Genomic DNA, 23,313 nt, shown 5'->3' with positions numbered 1-23,313 from the left:
AGTGCTATTTAATTTTTATTGTGTTCTGTTATTTAGGGGTCATCTTTCCTACATTCCTAAGTAAATGGAATGTAAGTACTTAAAAAAAACTTTTGCCGGGCGGTGGTGGCGCACGCCTTTAATCCCAGCACTCAGGAGGCAGAGGCAGGCGGATCTCTGTGAGTTCGAGGCCGAGCTGGACCGATAGCCCCCGAAACAATACAGAGAAACCCTGTCTCATAAAAAAAAAACTTTTAACCCTATCTAGGGAAAAAAAAACTTGCTTTGTGTCTTTTCTCCTCACAATTGGAAGAAAACAACATGACCATTGTTGTGAGGTACACACAGGCACACACCACGTTTTCCATGGCATAACTGTGGTGTTCCTGGTGACATGCTATAGAGACAGAAGCTGTAAACATGGAAGTCAGGCTCTCTTTCCTCACAGAAAGCGATTGAGTGATAAAGAAAGTGACCATAGAACAATAAGAAAAGAGCAACACCACACACACCTGACACCAGAGTCAGCTATGCAGAAGAGGCACCGACAGAAGATGGCGGGAGTGGAGGGGGATCAGACAGCTGTGGAGGGAAAGGTACAGAGACAACAGAGAAAAGTGTCTTGGACAAGCCAACAGCTGTTTGAGTCAATTCTTCCAATACAGCCTAGAGAAAGGGTTCAGACAGAAAGGAGGGGTTAATAAGACTTGCATATGGGAAAGACATTTAGCAGCAATACAGGAAATGAATGGGTGGGCTGTCAATAGGGTAGACAAGAGAGATCCATGAAGAGATCAAAGCAATTCCAATGGCAAATAAATACAAATGCACAGGTCCACATGGCATCAGTGGAAGTCAAGAGAGAAAAGAATTAAGTCAGAGGGACTCAGTCTAAGCAAAGGCATGGAGATAAATGGGATGCTAGGGAAAATAAAGTGACTGGTAACATGTTTGACCTAGAAACCGGGGCTCCTGTGACCTTCTGGAGAGCTTATAGTGTACAGGCCATATTTGAGGATGGTAACTTGTAAGGTCAAATCTAACTAGTTGTTTTGTGAGTGACCACAATCCCAACTAATAGAACCTGAAGCAAGCACCTTTTCTCTCTTACACACCAAAACATCCTGTAGCAGAGGAGACCACTTCCAAAATAGCACACCAGTAGTACAGACTCTAAGAGCAATGATTAATAAATGGAACCTCCTGAAACTGAGAAGCTTCTGTAAAGCAAAAAACATAGTCAACAAGATAAAACAGCTCCCTACAGAATGGGAAAAGATCTTCACCTACCCCTCATCTGACAAAGGGCTGATCCCCAAAATATACAAAGAACTCAAGAAACTAGAACTCAAACTACCAAATAACACAGTTAAAAAGGGGGGTATAGATGTCAATACAGAATTCTCAACAGAACAGTCTCAAATGACAGAAAAACACTTAAGGAAATGTTCAACATCCTTAGTCATCAGGGAAATTTAAGTCAAAACAACTCTGAGATTCCATCTATCTTTTAATCCTGAGTCCTAGGATTAAAGGTGTGTACCACACCTCCTAGATTCTGCTGCTGAGATTAAAGTTGTGTATCACCACTGCCTGATCTCTATAGCTTGAGTCCGACTTTGCTTTTCTGAATCCTCAGTCAAGCTTTAATAAATAATATATCACTATATTTTTCTTTTATTGTGAGATACATGGAAGTCCTGCCATTGAGTCATCTACACACTTTCTGATCCAAGTTGCTTCATGATCACAAGAAGGTTGCTCATTCTTTAGTCTCACATTTGTACCTTTCATGAAAGAAGATACAGCAGAGAAAAGGAAAATGTCTTACTAGGGACTTAAATCTTTTCCTGAAATTCACATACATTTCTTGGCTACAGCTATACCTGTGACCCATTTTATCCACAGGAAATGCTGGAAAATAGATTTGTTTTAAACATGGAGCACATAGCTACCTCCAACAACAGCAAAATTTGAAGTAGGAAGGAAATATGGGTGGCTATTGTACAGGCACCTAAGACAGCCTGCCACAGAACTTGAGGCCATGTGATGCAATTCCTTTCTCTCTGCTCACTACCCTCCACTATTTTGTAATGAGAAAGCACAATCGTGTGATTTAATATCACCACCAATTCATGGGATGGTTAGATCTGAAATTCCCAAGTGCAGTCAGCTCTTTCAAAGTGTCCCACAATTCTCTTTTTTCATAAAATGAGCACAGTATATCCAACTGTGGGCTGTAGCACCCTTTTCTGACACCGACTGATTTTGTACTCCTTTCATCCTTAATGGTTATTTGTCACAGAAAATCTGTGTTTGTGTGTGTGTGTGTGTGTGTGTGTGTGTGTGTACACAGTTCAAATTGTATGTGCTGGTGCTCGTGTGTATGCAGATGGGCATTCATTGCCACTGACCATCTGTATTAGCCCCACGTTCCAGAGTCATTTGCCATGGACTTACGTCTTCGGGGCTGCAATAGGAGCCAGTTGAACAACCCTGGGTCCAACCCTGAGTGGGGGAGTGTGGATGAGGGAAAGTTAGCTGTCCAACAACGTTAAAGAAAACACGGAGACATCTTAATAATAACAGGAGGGCAATCAGTTAATAATGAAGGTGCCTAGTTTATTGATGCATTATCTTAAGTAACCTCCAAAGGTGGGGCAATGGCAGAAGACATCTATTATCAAGTGTAAGCACAGATAGCAATTATTTCCCTTAATCGTATATATATCCCTTTGCAACACATACTCAAGTCTTCAGGCACCTTTACCCCAGCATATCTCACTAGCCTTGAGGGTGGTATACACTCACCCTTGGCCCAAGTCTATTGTTATTTAGATAGGAGTCATTCTCCACCAAGGCCAGGACATCCAGCAGCTATTAGCTGACATCTAAAAGACAATAGAAATTCTGGGCTCTCCTAACTCATGGTAGGGTGGAATAGATTTCCAAAATGTAAGACCCCAACAATTCTTGTGTGGCCACATGCATGCAGACGCCAAAGAGCAAACTCAGGAGTTGTCAGTATTCTTCCTGAGGCAAGAGCTTGACCTGGAACTCACTAAGTAGGCCAAGCTGGCCAGCTAGTGAGTCTCAGAACTCTGCCTAGTGTCTTCCTGTTTTCCTAATCATAGGATCTGTTAATGATGTGACAGCTATCTTTTTTCATTTTAATGCAGGATTGCAGTTTATTGATTAAACCAGAAGAAACCTGTGGGTTGCAGCCTATTTCTTCAGACTACATTGAAGCCATTTCACAGCCTAAAATAGAGAGCTGTCCATCAGGGGACACTAAAGGTGATTTCATAGTTATTATTTCTCTAAGACAATTTGGATAGTTCTTCTAAATATCCTTAGAATATGTTTCATTAGTCTATCCTTGTTTTAAACAAAGACCCTACTTTTTCCCCTCACATAAACATACTATAAATGTAAATGCATTGTTTTCATATTTGAAACACTTGATTCATCAAATCCTTTGCATGGTTCATTTCTAACCCATAGCCATCTAGAAATCCCAGGTCAAAGGTCAAACCTGCCAGGAGCCTTCTTTTAGCTTTGAACTCATTTCCTATCTCTGCTTTTCTTGTATCACAATCTCTACACTTAAGTATGTAATTCACTGTTTAGTGTCATTCTTCCCAAGATATTGGTTTCATGAGGCAGGAAGTTGGGTTTTTTCCACTGAATTTTTATCACATTTTCATTTGTGTGTGTATACCAAGACATGCACATGAGGGTCAAAGAACAGCCTGTATGAGTCAGTTCTCTCCTTCTGTCATCTGGGTCTCTAGGAACCTGAGGTCTCCTGGCCCAGAAGCAAGCACCTTCACCCATTGAGTTATACCCCCAGTTCCCTTTTTCGTGTTACAGCAACTCACTACATACAGGCATAATTCCATACGTAATTCCAGTTTTAAAGAATTTGTTTTCTAGACAAATGATTGGAAATGACTACAGATATCCCTCATATTTTGAGCATTCATTCAAATAGGCAAAGGAGGATTTCAGAATCAGGTTGCAGCATTACACCTTTCTCGAGCCATGACCAGACCTGCAATGAGATGCTCCTCTGATTCCACTCTCTTAAGTTTTCCTTCTTCCAGTCTACTTCCAGCGGGGAGAGCACCATCACACAAAGCTAGTATTGAAATTGAGACTCAGGGCATGTGTTCTTCAACTGTCCTGGTGACTGCTCCATCCTGACCCTAGGACTCCCCTTCTCAGAAAGGCCGGAGAAAACACACACAGCTGCACTAGCCTTGCCGTGAACTTCACACAGCTTCTGGAACAGGAAATGTGTTTCCCAAATGGGCAGGGCAAATTGCAATTTGGCATGCAGTTAGCAAACGTGGGTATGTCCTATTCTTGAACATGTGTTCTAAATAATAAACTCCAGTCAGGGAGGGACTGGCCTGTTAAGGAGGGTCAGGTGCCATGATCTGTGTCTGCCTGTTGAAGGAGACACACACTCAGCCTTCAAAGCAGACACCTATGTGTCCAGTTCAGTATTGTTTTAATCAGTTGACAATTTATGATAGCCATAAAGCAACTTGATTCTACTCCTTGTACGACAACTGAGGCAAAGCATCTTCCACTCTTAAGTTCACGACACTGTCTGCTCTGGAGACAGCAGTGTGTTCTATACTGTGAAGTGCGCAGTCATGTCAGCTGGGCTCTGGGACATCTCTGTCTGAACTTCCCTGTGGGGGAGGATGTCACAGAGAAGCAGCCTTCTGTTATTTAAGTGCATGGACTTGATTTGGTACACTTCTAGACCCCTTTAGAGAAGGCCCCCATGCTGACTGCCATGACTTACAGCCTGAAATTACAAGACTTCCTCCATAGAGTCATTTCCTACCATCTGATGCCATACCCTCCTCTCCAGCCAGCCTCTCTCTGCCACATTCCCAGTATAGCTTCTCTATGTTCCCAGAGCCATCCAGGCATGGTATTATCATAGTGCCTACTTCCTTCTCTTTCAAGTGTATCAGAGACCAGTGGTCTCCAGAATGGCATGATGTACACCAGGAAGAGAAGAGAACATTACGGAGCAGTCCTGGGGATGAAGCTAACAAAGACGAAAATATATGTGCATCTGCTTTGTATCTAAACATTTTTATTTTCATGTTTTATGAAGGACACCATATATAAACATAGGAGCATCTGCATATCTTACAGTGTCTATGTACTAAGACGTCAAGGGCACATGGAACAGTATGTTTTTACTGATGGTTTCCCTAGATTAGATTTCTCAAGAACATAAATTGTCCGTACTGGTCTTCCAATGTCTAATAGTCAGTAAAAAAAAACCTGGCTTACGAAACTCAACCAACATTTAAATCTTTTTTCCTTCCACAGAAATCTATGACACAATCAAGAGAATAGGAAGAGAGAGAGAGAGACAGAGACAGAGACAGAGAGAGACAGACAGACAGACAGAGAGAGAGAGAGAGAGAGAGAGAGAGAACAGAGAGATTAGTATTTACATGATTTTATGTCCACCATGGTCCTAAAAGACAAAAACATTTTTCTTCATGATGCCATCCAATATAGTTCACTCAAGTGATTGAAATCTCTGCATTCAGCAGAGAGCTCAAACTATAAAGAAAATAACTTTTCTAAAAGATAGTTTTGGTCCCCAGGATGTCATTACTTAACATACATATCATACTTGATTTCAAAAGTTACAGCTTGGATTCACTCACTGTTTAAATATATGGCAAAGGGTGCATACCCCTCCTTTTTTGACAACTTTAGTTAAGAGTTGGTGTCATTTAAGATGTCAAGAATCCCAGTCTCACAGATGTTGTACAGATGGCCACTTCAACTCACAGTAAATAAAGGTGTTGCTAACTGATTAAAAACATGGAAAAAGTCGTGGCTGCACAGATATGCAGTAGTGTGTGACATAGGGGCCAAGTTTGCAGATACCAAATCAAGCCTTTCTTAAAACATATGTAAGACTTAATGCACAAAAACTAATTGCATCCATATTTGAATGTTTCTTTCAGTTGACCATTTTTTTTTCTTCATAATGGAAGTAGCCACAGAATCCTTCAGTCTGTGGGAAGTTAACCATCAGCAAGATTGGGGAACTAAAAGTGTTCTAGATACATGATGCTCTTTTATATGCAGGGGTCTGATTGTAAACAATAAATAAAACACTTCCCTAACATACCGACATCCTATCAGAAAACTCTCAGCCACAGTCTTTACCAGCTCTGAGTTCCCTTCCAACTCCATCCCAGGCCATTCTGCACACCCTCTGGAGGTAAATCTCTTCCCTTTGCCATTTAAAACCCCCTGTGGCCCCTTCACCTTCTGTCCTTGAACAATAGTTCTGTTCTCTCTGTGTCCATCTGCACACTGTGGAAACAGCTTTCCCAGTGTGTGCAGTCTGTGCAGAGGCCAGTCAGTTGTACCTCACTCCTCATAGGCTCGTCCCTTCACTGCTCACAAAATATCATGCCTTCAATACTTCTGAAACTCATCTCTCAGGAAAGTCCTGTTTCCATCCAGTGAAATTTCCAGAAAACTCTCTGTTTTTACTTTACTGTGAACCACCACGGCATACTTGTGGTTAGGACACAGGACTAAAATCTATTTATGGGCAGCTAAGTGCCAGGCACCATGGCAGGTGCATACATAGTTTCCTTATAAAGTAGTAAATTTAATCATGAAAACATTAAGTCATTTGTCCAATTGAAACAGAGGGCTGCAACCTCGACTTTGCTAGGGAACCATGTGAAAGCATTTTAAGAAATAGAGAGAGATGGGTAAAACTCATACTTACTGTTGCACCAATGTGCCTTCTAGGCAGGGGATTTTTAAAAGTTTTCTGGCTCAGATTTGCAATCCATGCTGAGTTCCACAAACTAACGAGAGGATGCAGAGCCTAGGGACCTGTGTGTCCCACAGCCCACGCCATTTCACCATCACAGACATTTCTACTCAATGTTGCATTACCTATCAGGATACTATCATGATCTCTAACGTGCTAACCCTTGAATCAGAATATCAATGCTTTTTTTTCTTAGATTTGGGATTATAATTGAAAGGGTGGGCCCCGATTGCTCAGCTCAAATCCTTGTTCCACTCCCTTCTCAGGGGGAAACCATCTTCCTGAATTCCATTTGGAGAGGTGGCAAGATAGTTTTGAAGGTTAAATAAGTTCACATGTCAAACCCCTTAAATGTGATTGGCACATGAAAATACTAGCTATTTTTATATTCCTGTGACATTTTAATGTGTGGCACCCAGTGCCTTACGAGAATTGATCCTTGATGCCTGCAGTTAAAACAGCACACTGAAGGAAGAAGTGATCTGCCAAGGAGCAACGTAGTGATGGACGTGGTGACCATTCCTGAAACTGCGAGTACTCATGTGTAGACGCCGGATACGGCCATTTTCTGAAATTCTCTATAGATTTAAAAACCAGAAAAAAGACAAATGTGTCTAGAGAAGGGTGTGCGTGCCTGTGTTCCAGGAAGCTTTGGTGCTGGGTTCCTGCTTCACCCATCACTCTACCTGCCAAAGTTACTTCTGTGTACAGTCCTCTCCTTTCTTGCAATTCATGTCCTTTTCCTTTTATTTTTCCCCTCCCAGCTCCTTTCTCTTAATATGCTGACACTATTTTTCCCTTTCTGTGGCAGACCTGTAGAGGCCATGCACTGTATTTCACTTTGTAGCTTATTTACAACCGTTTCAACACACACCAACGCTCGCATACACAATTCTGACACTCCTGAGGTCGTGAATGTAATAGGTACTATATTCATGTCCAGAAGGCTGAAAATCTCTCCACTGCAAGTCATATCACACTAGAGACTTTGCACACAGCCTCGCAAATCAGACTTGGAAAAGGCACAAAGTTTCATTTAAAATTTGTCTTGAGGCTGAAGAGATAGATGGCTCGGCGGGTACAAGTACCCGATGCATAAACCTAACGACCAGAGTTCCGTCCCCGAACCCATGTAAAAAAAATTCTGATGTTGCATGGCCAGCTGTAACCCTGGAACTCCTATGGAAATATGAAAGGTGGAGACAGGAGAATCTTCCAGAAGTTTCCAGGCCAGCCATCCTGGAGAAAGCAGTGCAGCAGTGCAAATAAACAAATGACACCCTACAACCTTAACATGGTGGGAGGAGAGAATCAACTCCCGAGAGTTGCTGGTGACCTCCACTGGCAGTGCACCCCACAAAACAACTAAGTAGATTTTAATCTAAATATATTAGCTCATTGCATCCTCACACCAAATCCTCTCACACTAATCACCTCATCCAAGTTATGAGGAAACCAAGAGGACACAGCTATAAAAAAACACACAAACAAACCTAGGAATACTGATGTATCTCTCTTCCACTTAAAATTTCTTGAGTAAGAGGAACATGTCTCTTATTGTACTGACAACCTGATATGTCAGGTTGATAAAAATTTGAGGTCCACAGACAACTTGGGAACTCCTAATAGACTTTAGCCCTATTGAAGTTCAAAAGCAAGTTAATGGTTGAGTAGCACGCAGTTACGTGTTTCCTTTGTGCTTATGTACTTTCATGGGACAGAACTCATCCCTGACTTCAGCATGAACTATTATTCACAACATGGCGTCATGTTGCTCTTCTGCTTGACTCGGAAGAGGTTGTGCATTTTCCCACTGGGTTTATTAGATAAGAATGGTCTTCTCATGCTAACTTCTGTGTTGTGTGACACTGAGGTCTGTACTTGCAAAGTGTAATTTCGCCAGCAGAAACTAAGCCACATGAAGTCTTGCTGTGTATCCCAGGTCAGTGGATTGTGCCTTGCCTCAGTTGCTCAGACAACAGGACCTGTGACTGGAGAGAAATCACCTGGCAGCCACACAACTGCCAACACGACACCCTAACCAAGCCGGAACTTCAGCAGTGCCTGCGAGGGAGGAAGGTGGGTTCTGCATTCAGCCGGGGAAGCCTGGAGTCTCTGCCATCTGCAGCACTGAAACCAGACAGTTAATTGCATGTGATATACCAGCTTCTGCCCTCTTGCAGTGAGAGGAAAACTAACTCTCTGTCACTTGGCTTTTTGAATTATATGTAGATGCTATCACGGAAGAATGTTAATACCTTTTGCTCACATGTTCATTTTTTCTCCAAATGAGTTTATCTGGCAGATGGAGGCTATTAAAGTCATGTGCTCTGCTGACCCAATTCCGTGCTGTTTTTCCATCACAAATCAGAGCAGTCAGCCTCATCACTGCAGCTCCAGCAGACACCGCTGTTCAAACAGACATCTGTAGCTCAGGACAAGAAGCCAAACGCTCCTGCATGCAAGACTCACTTCTCGAACTTACCAAGCGTATGGTGCTGTGTTTACCCTCTAACCTTGCTGACCTTTCTTCACATTCCTGGGCAGGTCTCACGTGGACCTTACCAGGCTGACATTCTCTCTATTGGGGCTCCTAAGCTGATCTCTTGGAATGCAGATTCTTCTTGCTAGGCATGCTCTGACTAGGTACAGCCCAGCAGAACTCATAGACTGGGATGCTTGGTTGACATCAAGTAAGTAATCTTAACCAGATTTTCAACCTACTTTTTATCAGATAGATTTATCCTTATGTACCATGTGTAAGCTCTCACATATGGGCAGGTCAATTTCAAAAGCCCATTTTTAAAACAGCATAGTATGGAATGCATGCCAAATTTTCTGTTAGTATTTAGCTTTCCAAGAATGTGAACAGGGGAGGCCAAGGGCAGGAAGATAGATGTGCTTTTGGTTTCAACGGGAGTATAGTGATGTTCAAGATTGAGAACATATCCAATAATTAAGAAGTTGTGGTGATATATCATTTGTGATTTATTAAAGCTTGCCTGAGGGTACAGAAAGCAAAGCTAGCCACAAACAATGGCGTGACAAACCATAGGGGCAGATGATACGCACCTTTAGTCCATACTAGCAAGCCATAGAGCCAGGTGGTGGCACACGCCTGTAATTCCGGGATGCAGGAGACAAGCAGGTGGGTCTCTGTTAGTTCAAGGTCATGCTGAGCTACAGGAAATTGATCCAGTCCTAAAGAGAAACAGCTCACACGTAGGTGTGATCACTCAGAATCACACGCCTTTAATCCTAGGATTTGAGAGGGATAAAAGGAAAAACAAAGGGCCCCATGTGGAGATTTATTTTCCAGACATACTGGGGAGAGAACATCCCTTTCAGCCTGAGGTAGTGGAAAGAGCAAGTAGCCGGCTGCTTTGCTTTTCTGATCTTCAGCTTGAAGCTTGAACCCCAATATCAGTCTCTGGGTTTTCATTTTTTTTGTACTACACAGAAGTAATAATGGTTAAATTTTAAAGGAGAGAGCCAGAAAACAGTGATTTAAAAAAATTTAAAAATTGTTTTCAGAAATATTAACTGAGCCTTTTTATTTTCTGTGGAAGGAACGGTCCACCTGCCAGGCTCTAAGCTTCATCAGGGATAGGATGTGTTTCATTCACTACAATAGTCTCATTGATACGTACAGTCTGTGGCACATAATCATTTAGTGAATATTTAATATGACTAGGGCTAAAGCTCAGAGGTATAAACTTACAATATGCAAGGACCCTGGTTCTAATCCCCTGTGTCATCAATCAGTCAGTCGATGAATATTTATTGGATAAGTGAATAAATGAAAATATTAAGTGCTTATAAAATATTAATTATTCTTAATCACAGTTCTATAAAGTATGTTGTCTACTTGAGAAAATTAAAGTTTTCAGAGATGGAATTCACTGGTAAAATTCGTGGGCCTCTGTGACAGCATCTGTAATCTCAAACTTGGACTGTGCATTCTTGCATCTTAGAACTGAAGCAACGTAACAGTGACAATCATGCTTGTCACGCCAGCAGCTCTATACCCAGCGTTCCATGCTAAGCTCAGAATCCAGAGGACTGGGTACAATCCCAAGATGCCACAGTCTTTTGACCTGAAAGGCAGTAGATTCAAATTCATCACTGAGTTACGTGGCTTTGTTTCTTGGGTTGATTGTCTTCATCTGTAGAATGATAAGCCACTATGAGCTAAACCTCTGTGGAAAGCTAAAGATACTATGTCTAATACCATTGACTGTGTGTGTCAAACATACAAACTTCCCGCAGTTCTGACCTGAGGAGTCTGAGGTCACTGCCAGTTTCTCATGGTTCTTCTTATGTCCATACATGACAGAAAAAGTGCTGAAATTTCGTCATCTTTTCATACAGACAATGCCACCATCATCAGAGCTCCCCCTTCATCACCCAGTATAAATTAACCACCTCCACAGAGTTCCCCATTGTCTCTACTGATTACCTATCTGGTTATTATCAACTCTGTAAGGCATCATGACAAGGGGATGTTTTCTTTCCTTTTATTGAAAGAGATATGTTATTATAGCACGTGAGAACCAAAGCTTATGGACAGTTGATGTGACTTGAGAGAGGCCTGTGGGCTGGCACATAGCACCGAGGGCTTACCATAGATAGTGTCTTTCTTAGTCAGGTTGTACTGAACAGCACACTCAGGGACTCACACTTGCTCCCACATTGTTATTGCCCTACAGACTCTGGCTTGTTTACAAGCAGTTCATTTGTATACAACGTTAAGCATTCTCCATTTTCAACAAAGAAGTAGCATCATCAGGCTCAGAAAAGCTCTCCTCCCATAGTGGTATGGGGACTGCAACTGAGAATGTGAGTGCCAGGGAGACAGAGACTGTTTAATTGAGAGACAAAGTCAGTATAATTTATACATCAAGCGATCCCATCAGTATAAAAACTAACACACACTTACAAAACTGCTTATGTACATGGAAAATTTCTGGACGTAACGAACAGGTAAGAGTGAAGACATAATATAGCGATGAAACAATAGACTATTGAATAGACATCAGTTGTCAACCTCTGGCTGTGCACACACTTTCTATTCTACATGTGCACACACCCCAAACACAAACCCACACTTCTACATACATACAAAATAGGAAAATACGTAATACACTATTTCATTCTTTAAAATTCATGAAATGCTGGCTTTTTGCCTCTCTTCCTAATGTGTCAAATAGTCAATACTATTGCTAACTACTACATTAACCATGCTATTCAGAAAACTACTACTACTACTACTACCACACACACACACACACACACACACACACACACACACACACACAGGTATGTATACATGGATAGCAAGGTAGGAATGGGACATGACAATCCTCAGACTGGCCTTCAGGAAATCTGAGCCAAGCTCTGATTCTACCTGATGCAATGAGTTCTATTCCTCAAGCTAATCTATTAATCCTGCTGCCTGTCCAAGAAGTGCCGCACTGTCCATTATGCCTGGAAGTGTTACCACAGGGCAGAGTCAAACAGATCATTTGCAAAGTTTTGATTGTGTGAAGTCAAACTGTTAGTTCATTATTCTAATGTTTGCTGAGCTGAAACCCGGTTCCAGCAGTGTACAACAGGATCCCTCAAAGCTGGATTTCAAGTGTAAGGACCCATTAAGAGAAGTGTTCAATGCCATAAAGCATGATCCCTACAACCCCAGGGAGAAGCCCAGGGACACGTACCAGATCCAGACTGGCATGATCTGGCAAGATTGCCAGAGAAGAGGCAGCTAGAAAGAAAGTGTTTATAAAAAAAAAGAAGCCATCTAGCTGCCATATTAGTTTGAAATAGCTCAATTGAGAATAAAAAGAAAAAAAACAATTAGGCACATTCATTTTCCCCAAGAGTGTCTACTGTGAGAATTCTGTCATTCAAACCAGTAGGTCTAGTGTTTCCCTCATGCTGAGGGAACTGATGTGAATGGCATGCTGACATCAGGGCAGTTCTGTGCAGGGGAGGACCACGGTGGACTGGTGCCCATGTGTGCACACACATCAGCTACCTGCAGCGTGCATCATGTACAAGTGAGATTTTGCCAACATGTGACCCTTTGTACTAGTCTCACCAACCTGAAGACCACTAACTCATATGGAAATCTCAGATCCTTAAAAGTGAAAACCCACAGTTTAATGATTGCCTTGAAGAAGGAGTTTGAACATACGCTATTACAAGAGAAGCAGACTTCACAAGAGAAGCAGACTTCTGAGTCCTAATTCAGCTTTGGGGAACATGTTACACTGAGTTTTCTTTCTCTGAAGAATCAGATGCAATGAATGGCAACAGGATTTGACTCGGCCCCTGAGAATTATCAGATAGTTAGACCCTCCAGAAACATTAGGCTTCCCTTAGAGTCTCCAAATAGCTTCATTAAACCTCCTTGTGCTACCTTGATTTCCCTACTGTTCACACCAGTGAATGCCAAGACTGTGCTTGGAAATGCAAGCCTTCCTAGAGGGAAGGAACAAGATACAAATCAGTTGAGACTGAAAAGCAGCCCACGTCTCTAGAAACTTTGACCAAGAGACTCGCTTAATGGCAAAGAGCAGAGCTGGACTTCCTACACCTCCATCATTTTGTTTCATCTCAGCAATGTTGATAGAAGAAGCACAGAATGGCCTCTCAAGGGGAAAAAGGGGACAAGAGTCAGAACAGCTGAGAAATTCTGTTCTCTACAAACTTGTGTGTATAGGGTGTGTGGGGGAGGGTGAATGTGGGACTTCTATTAAACTTGACTTTAATTTTACTCAAGTGGTTATTTCATCTGTGTGTGTTATGATGTATGATAATAATTACATTGAATCAAAGTAAAATCAATTGAAAAAAACAGGATGTGTTTCTCCGAAGGAATCCTTGCTTCTCCATAAACTCTGAGTGGAACTTTGTTAAACATGGATCAGCAGGACTCCATACTCACTGTGTGACGCAGCTTAGAAGTATGGCGAGTTTGTAGCTGAAAAAAAGAGGCAAATGAATTAAACAAGCCTTGTCTTCTTTGCCAGTTGAAAACAGTTTAGAGTTCAAACCAGTAGAAAAATGTCTGAAAGAAGAATGAAATTAAGAGAGGGAAATAGAAATCACAGGGATAGGTTTATGCCCAGGGGTGGTATAGCAGGATCTTGTGGTAGATCAAGCTTCAGCTTTGTGAGGAACTGCTTTCCATAGCAGCTGTTCCAGTTTGCACTCGCAGCAGTGAAAGATAAGTGTTCCCCTGCTCCTGCATCTTCACAAGCATGTGATGTTACTTGTTTTATTTATCTTGGCCATTCTGACTGGTGTAAGATGAAACATCAAAGTGCTTTTAATTTGCACTTCTCTGGTGGGTAAGGTTGTTCAAGGTTTTTACTTTTAAGTTTCTCAGCTATCTGTGTTTCAACTTGTGAAATCTCAGTTTTGTTCTACATATTAATTTTTGTTTATTAATTTATATCGTTTTACATCCCAATCCCAGTTCCCCCTCCCTCCTCTCCTCCCACTATTTTAACTGTTATTTGCTTTCTTGCCATTTAATTTTTGTTTTTTGTTGTTGTTTATATATAGTCTAGATACTAACCCTCTATCAGACATATAATTGGTAATGACTTTTTCCTATTCTGTAGGCTTTCACTTTGCTGATGTCCTTTGCTATATAGAAGCTTTTTGGCTTGTTGAGGTTCCATTTTTTAATTATGCTTAATGCCTGTGCCATCAGTGTCTTGTCCAGAAACACCTTTCCTGTTCCAGTCCATCCAAGCCTATTCCCTACATTCTCTTCTGTCAGGTTCAAGACTTCTGTCTGGTCTTATATTGAAATCCTTGATTCATCTGGAGTTGGGTTTTGTACAGGGTGATAGTTATGGATCTGTTTCCATTCTTCTACACACTGACGACAAGTTTAGCCAACACCATTCATTGGAGATGCTGTCTTTTCTCCAGTGTGTATTTTTGTCTTCTTTGTCAAGGTATAAGCTGTCTTTAGGTGCATGAAATTTTGGGCTGGGTCTTTAATTTTATTCCATTGGTAAATATGTACATTTTAAAGTAGTGTTTTAAAGTTATATATGGTCTTGCACATTAAGGTGTTTAAAATTTTGAAGTGTGACTGATTTAAAATATTTCTTGAGTAAGACATGAATTCCATGAATATTGCACAATTTGTTGTTGCTTGTAAGTCTCAAAAATTGATGTCAATTAAAAGACATCAGAGTCCCTCTCCATTTATCCCCAGTTAAGGGTGACTTGCGCATGATGCCCTCTTCCAGCAACAGGCCAGACAAAATGACAGTAGAGACAAACCATTTTGTCCAAGAAAAAAGTAACAAATCCACCTGCCATTACACATTTATTTTCCTTTTCTTTCCCAATGTTGTATGATTCAGAATGGTTGCTTAAATTACGTTTATTTTTACCCCAAACAGCAATTTGACTGCACGTGTGTAGCCAGTATAATTAAAATGCATAATTGGAAAACATTCATTCATTATAACCAAATCAAAATTCACACAGAAATGTTTTGTTGAGCAAGATTTTCATCATGACCTAAATCTCATTAACCATCTCACCCGTCTCAGCTGCATATGACAGATGAACTTCCACTTGCCTTGTTGAGAACCCTCTTTCTCAACCTTAAGGCTCCAAAGAATCGCAGTGGCATTGGGTAAACAAAACATCACAGTTGTAGGGCTGGAGAGATGGGTCAGTCAATCAAGACTGGGCTTGCAACTTAAGCAACAGTTTTAATTCACCCATCTGGCCAATGTAGGGATACCTTTGTGCCAATCAGAAAAGTTCAAGTCACTGCAGACTTAAAAGTATAACAAAAGAAAGGGGGCTGGAGAGATGACTCCATGGTTAAGAGCACTGGCTTTTTCTTTCGAAGGACCAGGGCTCAACTCACAGCATCCACGGGGCAGCTCACAACTGTTTGTATCTCCAGTTTCAAGGAATCTGGCACCCTCACACAGACAGCCATTCATCCAAAATACAAATGCATATAAAATAAAAACATATCACCAAAAAGTTTGTTAAATAGAGTATAACAAAAGAATAAAGACCAAAAAAAGGTCTCCAGCCTGGCACTTAGTAATATATAAAGTGGTTTGTTTGCTAGATCCCCATAAGGTCATTGAGTATTTAAATTCTCTTTAACTTGGGGGTAGGGACTAGTTACTTGAGCATATCAAAGTTGATTGTTGTTATAAATGCTTACTGGGCATTTGTATTTAAAGATCACATTTTTCCTCTTTGATTATTTATGCCAACCAGTCCCTTTGCACACCAGTGTAAGGCGATAGTTTTCATGGGAGACTCTTTGTCACCTCAATAGACAGTCACAACTATTTGCTATGATAATATAAACCTTTTAAAATAGGAAGTGTCCTTCAAAATAATTTAGTTCCTTTAATAATTTGACAAAACTGAATCATCTTAAGCACATAAAAATTGAATGTAAATCACGTGACTGAAAAGCTATGTAGTTCATGATGTCATTTAATTGTGCTCTGTGCACTGAATGAGCTGACATTTTGAAGTTAGGTATATATTTTTACGAAGAATATCAACTTACCTCTGGCAAAACCTTTCCATCAACAGAACAACTTTAAGATCACCGCTGAATATTTTAGTTAGAGCCTTATCATTTCTATCTTTCATAAATGGAAACACTTAGATACATTAACCCAAGCCTATGTCTTGACAGCTATTTAGAACCTGCATTAAAGCATAGTATCTTGTTTGCTAGTGAAGTAGCAGACAGCATCTACCAGTTTGCATGTAGCTCTCCCTGACCACCAACCCACTATGGAGACTCCAGAGTCCTGGTAAGAGTGCCAGCATGTTGCTTTTCAGGCCTGTTGCACATAGTGGTTGGTGGCTTGACTAGGATGAAGAGAGCCAGCTGGGACTTCGAAACGTATTACTTCTACCATGTTTCTCTGTGTGCTAATGAGTTTCAAGCACCATGAAATGTGCCCTGAAAACAAAACAAACAAAAAAAGTTCTACCCATCGTTCTTATACTTTGATGCCAGCATGAGTTCAGATTGTACTCTCAGACTGCCAATAATAAGTACTTGACATCTCACTCAAGCCCTATGGTGCTGTTATTTCCTCAGTTTTACACATGAGGAAATGAACCCTATCTACTTAAAATATTACCTAGTTACTAAAGAGGAGTTTTGAAGCTAATTTGCTTCTGGTGTGCCTTGGTGAGCTTTAGATATAACCACGTGGAAAGACTGAAAATCTAGGTGTGCAGGCATTGTTCTTGTATTAATAAGACATTTCTTTGACTTGTCTAAACTTCCATATCTCACTGTAGTCCACATTAGAGATATGCAATGTTTGGGATACCCAGTGCAAGGCTCACTGCCCAGGAAGGACTAATTTTAATATGGAAATGAAAAGAAGCAATGAGAAATCTTTAGCATATTTAGCTGGCATTTGAAAGGGTGAGGCAGGAGGATCATGAGTTAGAGGCCAGTTAGGACTTTATAGAGATCCTGTTGTAAAACAATAACCACAAATGTTCTGCATAAGCTATTCTTAGTTTAGTGATTATTTCCATCAAATTCATATGCTGAGCTCAACTTCTAATGCCTAGTTACCCAGAAAGTACAAACACAAAGCTGTTGAAGAGACAAATGGGAAAAAAGGAGGTCAGATGCATGTTCAACCAAATCCAGTATGGCCAGAGTCTTAGTGATCAATTAAGACACAGAGGCACAGTTGAAGACCGCAGGAAGACAGAGAAGGCCACCAACCACCACCTGGAGAGTCCTCCACAAGAAAACAGTTCTGTCAGACCCTTGGATGTGTATTTCCAGCTTCCAGAAATGTACAGAGGTGAATTTTCTGTCATTGAAGTAACTTTGTCTGTGGTAAACAGCCCCAACAAACTAATACAGGAGTACATGAGTGATCACTACTTCCTGATGAGTTTTTCTAATGGTTCGAAAGTCCTCTTGAAAAGTAAGAATTCTCCTTAACCTGTTGCCACAAACCTGCAATCCAAGATATTTGTGAAACTGAATCAAGAAGTTCATGAGCTTTAGGACTAGCCTGTAGAGCAAGTTCAAGGCCAACCTGGGCAAGTTAGACCCTGTCTCAAAATAGAAAGTAATCAAAGGACTGGAAACACAGTTCAGTGACAGAATGCTCGCCTAGTGTGAGTGAAGGCCAGGGTTCCATCTCCACCACTAAAAGTAAATCATTTCCAAAAATTAAAAATCTAGACTATAAGACCAGAGATAAAGCCTGTAAGAATCAATTTGATTTATCTCACTATTTTACTATGCTAGAATCTTATCACCCCAATGGAATTTGACCATGCCCACCAATGAGAGATCTGCTGTATTCTATTTAGCAACCATGTTTATCACAACAGTATCATATCTGAAGACTAATTGGAGCAGCTTTCTAGGCCCACTCATGGAGGCTCTTAAGCAAACTGTGAGAAGTATAAGCCTTTTCAGATTCTTACTAAATTCACTATGGGTGGTACAATTAGAACGGACGGCAGTGTATGCTGTTCTGAACATAATAGAGGAAATATGTGCATCACCGAGGGGGGAAAAAAGCAACTCTCTGAGAGAGAAAAAAAACTGAAGAATGGATTAAACCTTATCCAAAGCATTCAAAGGAACTATCTACAGTGAAAGTCCCTGCTACTTTCAATTCACTAAGTACATTCCACACTAAGAGTGAAAGCAGACTTCACATTTATCTGTCAAATACTTCTTTATAAGACATGGGGCAAGGACACAGATGCAAACAGCCATCACGTCATGATAAAATCTATAATGGAACTAAAATTTAATGGAATCATAGACTGCAGAATGAGTCACTCTAGCTGGGGCACTAGAGGAGACCTTTGGTAGGAGCGTCATTTATGTCAGTTCTGACGGCTGACAGGTGCGATTGTACAGGGAGTAACTCTCAAGGCAGATGGATTAGTACAAGGGAAAAACAGATGTTGTAGAATACAAATCACGTTCCATGAGAAAGCCTAAGTCTAATATGAGGAGACGCACTGAGAAGGTGGGCCATTGACCTGCACTTGAAGTCAGAGAACCTGGGCTTGAGTCTTGTGATCCCTATTTACCAGATTTATGACCGCCAGTCTTCCCAAGTCTCAAATTTCCCGTCTGTGGCAATCTCCGCATAACAGAAACTATTAAGCAATAAAATCTCAGTAACTGCTAGCTGAACCTAAAATAGTTCAGAATTGACTCCGTAGGGAATGGTGAATGAATACGGTTTTGAGCACGCAAATAAGATAATGTTGAGTGAATTGGAGTGCAATGAAGAAGATGTGAGCGGTGCGTGTACAATAGTACAGCTTTGAGGGAGAGCAAGCCTGAAGTTGGGCTGTGCTGGCAGTGCGGCAGACTTCACTGGAAAACAAATGCCACTGGGATATGCAAAGTGGGGTGTGAAACCCTGCTCAGAAAGATGCCAGTCCGGGTTACTATCTTCCTTCCTTTTAAGTAATGGCATGATTTCCATGGGCCTATTTCTGTGGGCTCTCAGTTTGCAGATTTATCAAACAAAGATTGCAAATCCAAGGATCCCTAGAGTTCTGCGGCAGTCCATGGATCTTTATATCAATAAGACTTGTGAGCTGGTTAGATGACTATAATTAAAGTGATGGATATAAGGGAGAGAGGAAGACTGAAAATAAAATGAAATGGAAGTGTCACACACTAATTAGCAGATCAGGAGATGATGTCATTACTAACAATAGGAAAGAAATAAGTGGACAGGTTTGGGGGCGATTATGATGAGGAAGATAGAGGATGCTTCTAAAGGTTGAAGAGCTGTTCTTCAGTTAGAAGAGTAATTTTGTGCGCATTGTATTATATACTATGCAAATGTCTGACTTGACAGCAAATATGTTTTCTTTACAGATCCTTTTCATTGGAGATTCCACCAACAGAGGAATGATGTACTATCTTATTGAGAGACTGAATGAGACACTGCAGGAGTGGCAGAAGGTGCATGGCACTAAACTCTACCCCGGCGTCAATGGGGGAAAGACTTTGATCAGTTACTCCTACTACCCCCAGTTTTGGATAAGCCCTTCATTGAGACCAACATTTGAGAAAGCACTTGAACATCTCTTGCAAAGGTACAATGGGACTACTATGAATGGCAAAATGCCACCACTGTGCTGTCGTAATTGCACACTGTATATCAAATGTGCTGAAAAGCTTAGATGTCCACTAATGTGGCTGAAAATGAGCTGCAAATGACAAGGAAGTCTTGTGATCAGGAAGCCAGACATGGTTCATTGAAATGTGAGGCAATCCAGTTAAAATGTTTACCATCTGTTCTAAAGCAACATGTGTTGTTTTTCTTTCTGGATTTCAGATCACATCCCTTAGAGAATACTGACCAGACAGTATTGGTTGTTGGTGGTGTTCAGTGGCTTAATTCCAATCACCTGCAAATTATTCACAAGGTTTTAAAGAGGTAACTCTGTAACTATTGTCTTCCATGTCTTATTCTTTTCTTTGAAAGTACCATGTATTTAGCCAAACTTCATCCAGGGCATTTTTAGAAAACAATATTCAAAATAATTTCATATTCAATCATGGATCCTTAGTACCCTAATTTAAAATTACTCCAGATCAAAACCTATTTATTTTTTCTGCTGTGGTAGCACATGTCTGTAATTCAAATGTTTAGGAGGTTAATGTAACACGATAGTGAATTCAAATCCAGCAGGGACCTTGTCTCAGAACAAACACACATATACATTGAAAGTACTAAGAACATTGTCTAATAAAGTCTCATTGCTGTATAAGTGGTTCTTCAGATTAAACAAAGTGATTAATATGTTTTAAGACATTATTATTCTTTATTATTAGCCATTAATACAAAATTCTTTCTACAGAAAGTCAACATGACAAATAAAATAGGAGTTTTTTCCTATATGCAAATAATCACATTCTAAAATGATTCTATCATATATGTTTGCATAATTAACAAACATGTAGAAATGCAACTGAAGTTTTTGACTTTAATATTCTGATCATTTCACTCAGGGAAAATTTGCTCAATATCCTAGTTATCATCAAAACTTTGGGGATTGGATTTCACCTGCCAGTAGATGGAGTGCATTTCCTAACACAGGTAAGCCCATTTCTCCTAGACTGCATGAATTTATGAATCCCCGACAGCAAAAAATCCAACAGGAACTCTACAATATTCATCAGCCTTCATAAAAATAATATCCTGATGAAATATGATTTCAAATGCATCCTAACTGTTCCTGAAGACCAGGAGACCACAGATCATAAATGTGCTATAAATAATGTACTCAGTTCAAGAAGGAAAAAAAAACAAGCTGTAGGAAACAGCACTAGATTCATAGAGAAGAGAACTTGTGTGTTCACCTTTGGAGTTTAAAATAAGAGACTTTCCCTTCTTCAGATTTATGCTGAAACCACAAATGAAATTTTCCATATCAGTGAATCTTTTGGGAAGCAATATCTGATTATATAAATAGATAGATAGATAGATATAGATATAGATATATAGATAGATATATGATATACACATCATATATATGAACGATATATATATATGTATATATGAATGATAGCATTGTTTTTCCAACAGTTGGATATCCATAAATGAAAGGCATCAGGTGCCTCTGGCCAGTTCTTAAATATAATAAATTTGTCTCAGCACTAATTAAAAATGAGAACAGAAAAGGACAACATCTGAAGGTCAGAGAACCTTACTCCAGCACAAAGACTAGTCCCAGTTTACATGCAAGTTCAGAATCATGGTTCAGGGGCAGACTGTCCATGTAATACGTAATCATTGCCTTTGTGTCTGTGTTGAGCCAGTCTAGCTTTTTCAAGCACAGAGTGGGATCCCCCTTTCCTTACTTGAAACTTTCCCTTCCTGATTGCCAACTACGATATTGCAGAGAACTGTGGTCAAGGTCAAAACTCCAAATTCACCACAGTGAGGCCATCTTGGGTTTGAGGAGCTTAAACTATATTGGGACATTAACTTCTAGTGAATAGAAGGATTTAGGACAACTGGGAATGGGATGAGGAGGGGGGACTTTTATATTTTTTTGCTGTCAGTTAGGAACAGGGACCGTTTTAGTGTTGCTCAAAGGCTTCCTGTCAGGACTGCAATTCATTCCTGCGACTCCAGTAGCTCCACAATATTTCTATTCTGACAGTGTTCCTCACAGCCATGGGACTTGTGACCCTCACTTGCATTTAGGTTATTAGCTCCCAACCTTTCATCTACTGCACTTGCTCTGTTGTAGACCCTGTGTTAAGATTCTGCCTGCCCCCAGAGCTGTGACATAGCTCATCAGTCTTTGTTAACAGAGTGAAGACAAAAAATGGGAAGAAGAGAGGCAAAAAACAGAAAGGAGAAAGGAACCCAGCAAGTGAAGACAGCACATTGTTCAGAACTCTATCATATACTCTCCTAGCTGTTCAAGACAGCCTCTGACCTCCTTTGCAGACTCACCCATTCTTACCAGAGCATAGGTATACATGTACATGAGGACAGGGTTGTGCAAGCCTGTGTGTGCACGCACACACACACACACACACACACACACACACACACACACAGAGGCACACTAAGCTTGCCATGCTCTCAGTGACTCCTAAGCCTATAAATCAGTATTTCCCATTCATGGATCCTATTCTACCACCTTGTCACCTGGGTAACTTCCTAGGGCTGATAAAGCATTAACTTAAGTGTCATTTCCTGTGTGGCTGTCTCTTTATGAGGTTTTTCTATTCACTGACTTTATCTTAAAGAAAACACTCTTCTTTGAGTGCTAGATTAAAATAAGCATGCAAGCCCAGCAGAGACAACAGAAAAAATATGATATGTACCAATTCTTTTGTCTTGCTGTTGCTTTAACAAATGAAAGCATTTGTTTGCCTTTTTCTAATGAAAAAAAAATCAAACATTCCTGTCACCTTTCATAAATGGAGAAGGGGGGACAGTTCCTTCCCTGTGTTAGCTGGTAGACTCTTCTAAGACATCACAAGAGGATTGGTGGAATCAAAAGGATGTGCTGCAGAAATGCGTTAAGGAGCAGGCAGGAGGCATTTGCAACACAGCCTAGTGAATGTCATTCAGTTTTTATCACTAATGTGTTGAAGACTGTTTGACACAGTGTCTGATGTGACAGGAGAGCAAGCAGACTGGACTGGGGAGGGAGAGGCTTAGATTAAAGGGCGGTTTTGAGAAACTTAACCAGGGCAAGGGAAGGTCTTGGAACTAGAGTAATTGGTGATGCTGTCCTTCCCTGACAGAGTGAACCTAAACTACAACTCAGCCAGATTCAGTCATTGCCCGCAACACAGCAGGCAAGGTGAGGGAATGTGATCCAGACAGGCAACAGATGAAACCCTCACCCAATTTTGTTGCTCTCCCCAAAGCATATTCCTCCTCCATGTCCAAGTAGCAAACCTCAGTCAAAACTGT

General features: G+C 40.7%; 1 protein-coding gene across 2 annotated transcripts in view; it reads left to right on the top strand.

The window, feature by feature from the left end:
• Cped1 (cadherin like and PC-esterase domain containing 1) overlaps positions 1 to 23,313 on the top strand; it is a 258,430-nt gene that overhangs the window by 212,408 nt on the left and 22,709 nt on the right. For both annotated transcript variants that reach the window (XM_013119074.3, XM_040728510.1), the window contains 5 exons: positions 3,159 to 3,276; positions 8,766 to 8,902; positions 19,743 to 19,963; positions 20,206 to 20,307; positions 20,883 to 20,970. In XM_013119074.3, the coding sequence (XP_012974528.1) occupies positions 3,159 to 3,276; positions 8,766 to 8,902; positions 19,743 to 19,963; positions 20,206 to 20,307; positions 20,883 to 20,970 (666 nt within the window). The remainder of the gene's footprint in view (positions 1 to 3,158; positions 3,277 to 8,765; positions 8,903 to 19,742; positions 19,964 to 20,205; positions 20,308 to 20,882; positions 20,971 to 23,313) is intronic.

The sequence above is a fragment of the Mesocricetus auratus genome, unplaced genomic scaffold (assembly GCF_017639785.1).
Source record: "Mesocricetus auratus isolate SY011 unplaced genomic scaffold, BCM_Maur_2.0 Super-Scaffold_100019, whole genome shotgun sequence".
Lineage (NCBI taxonomy): Eukaryota > Metazoa > Chordata > Mammalia > Rodentia > Cricetidae > Mesocricetus > Mesocricetus auratus.
This window is presented reverse-complemented; position numbering and strand designations above follow the sequence as displayed.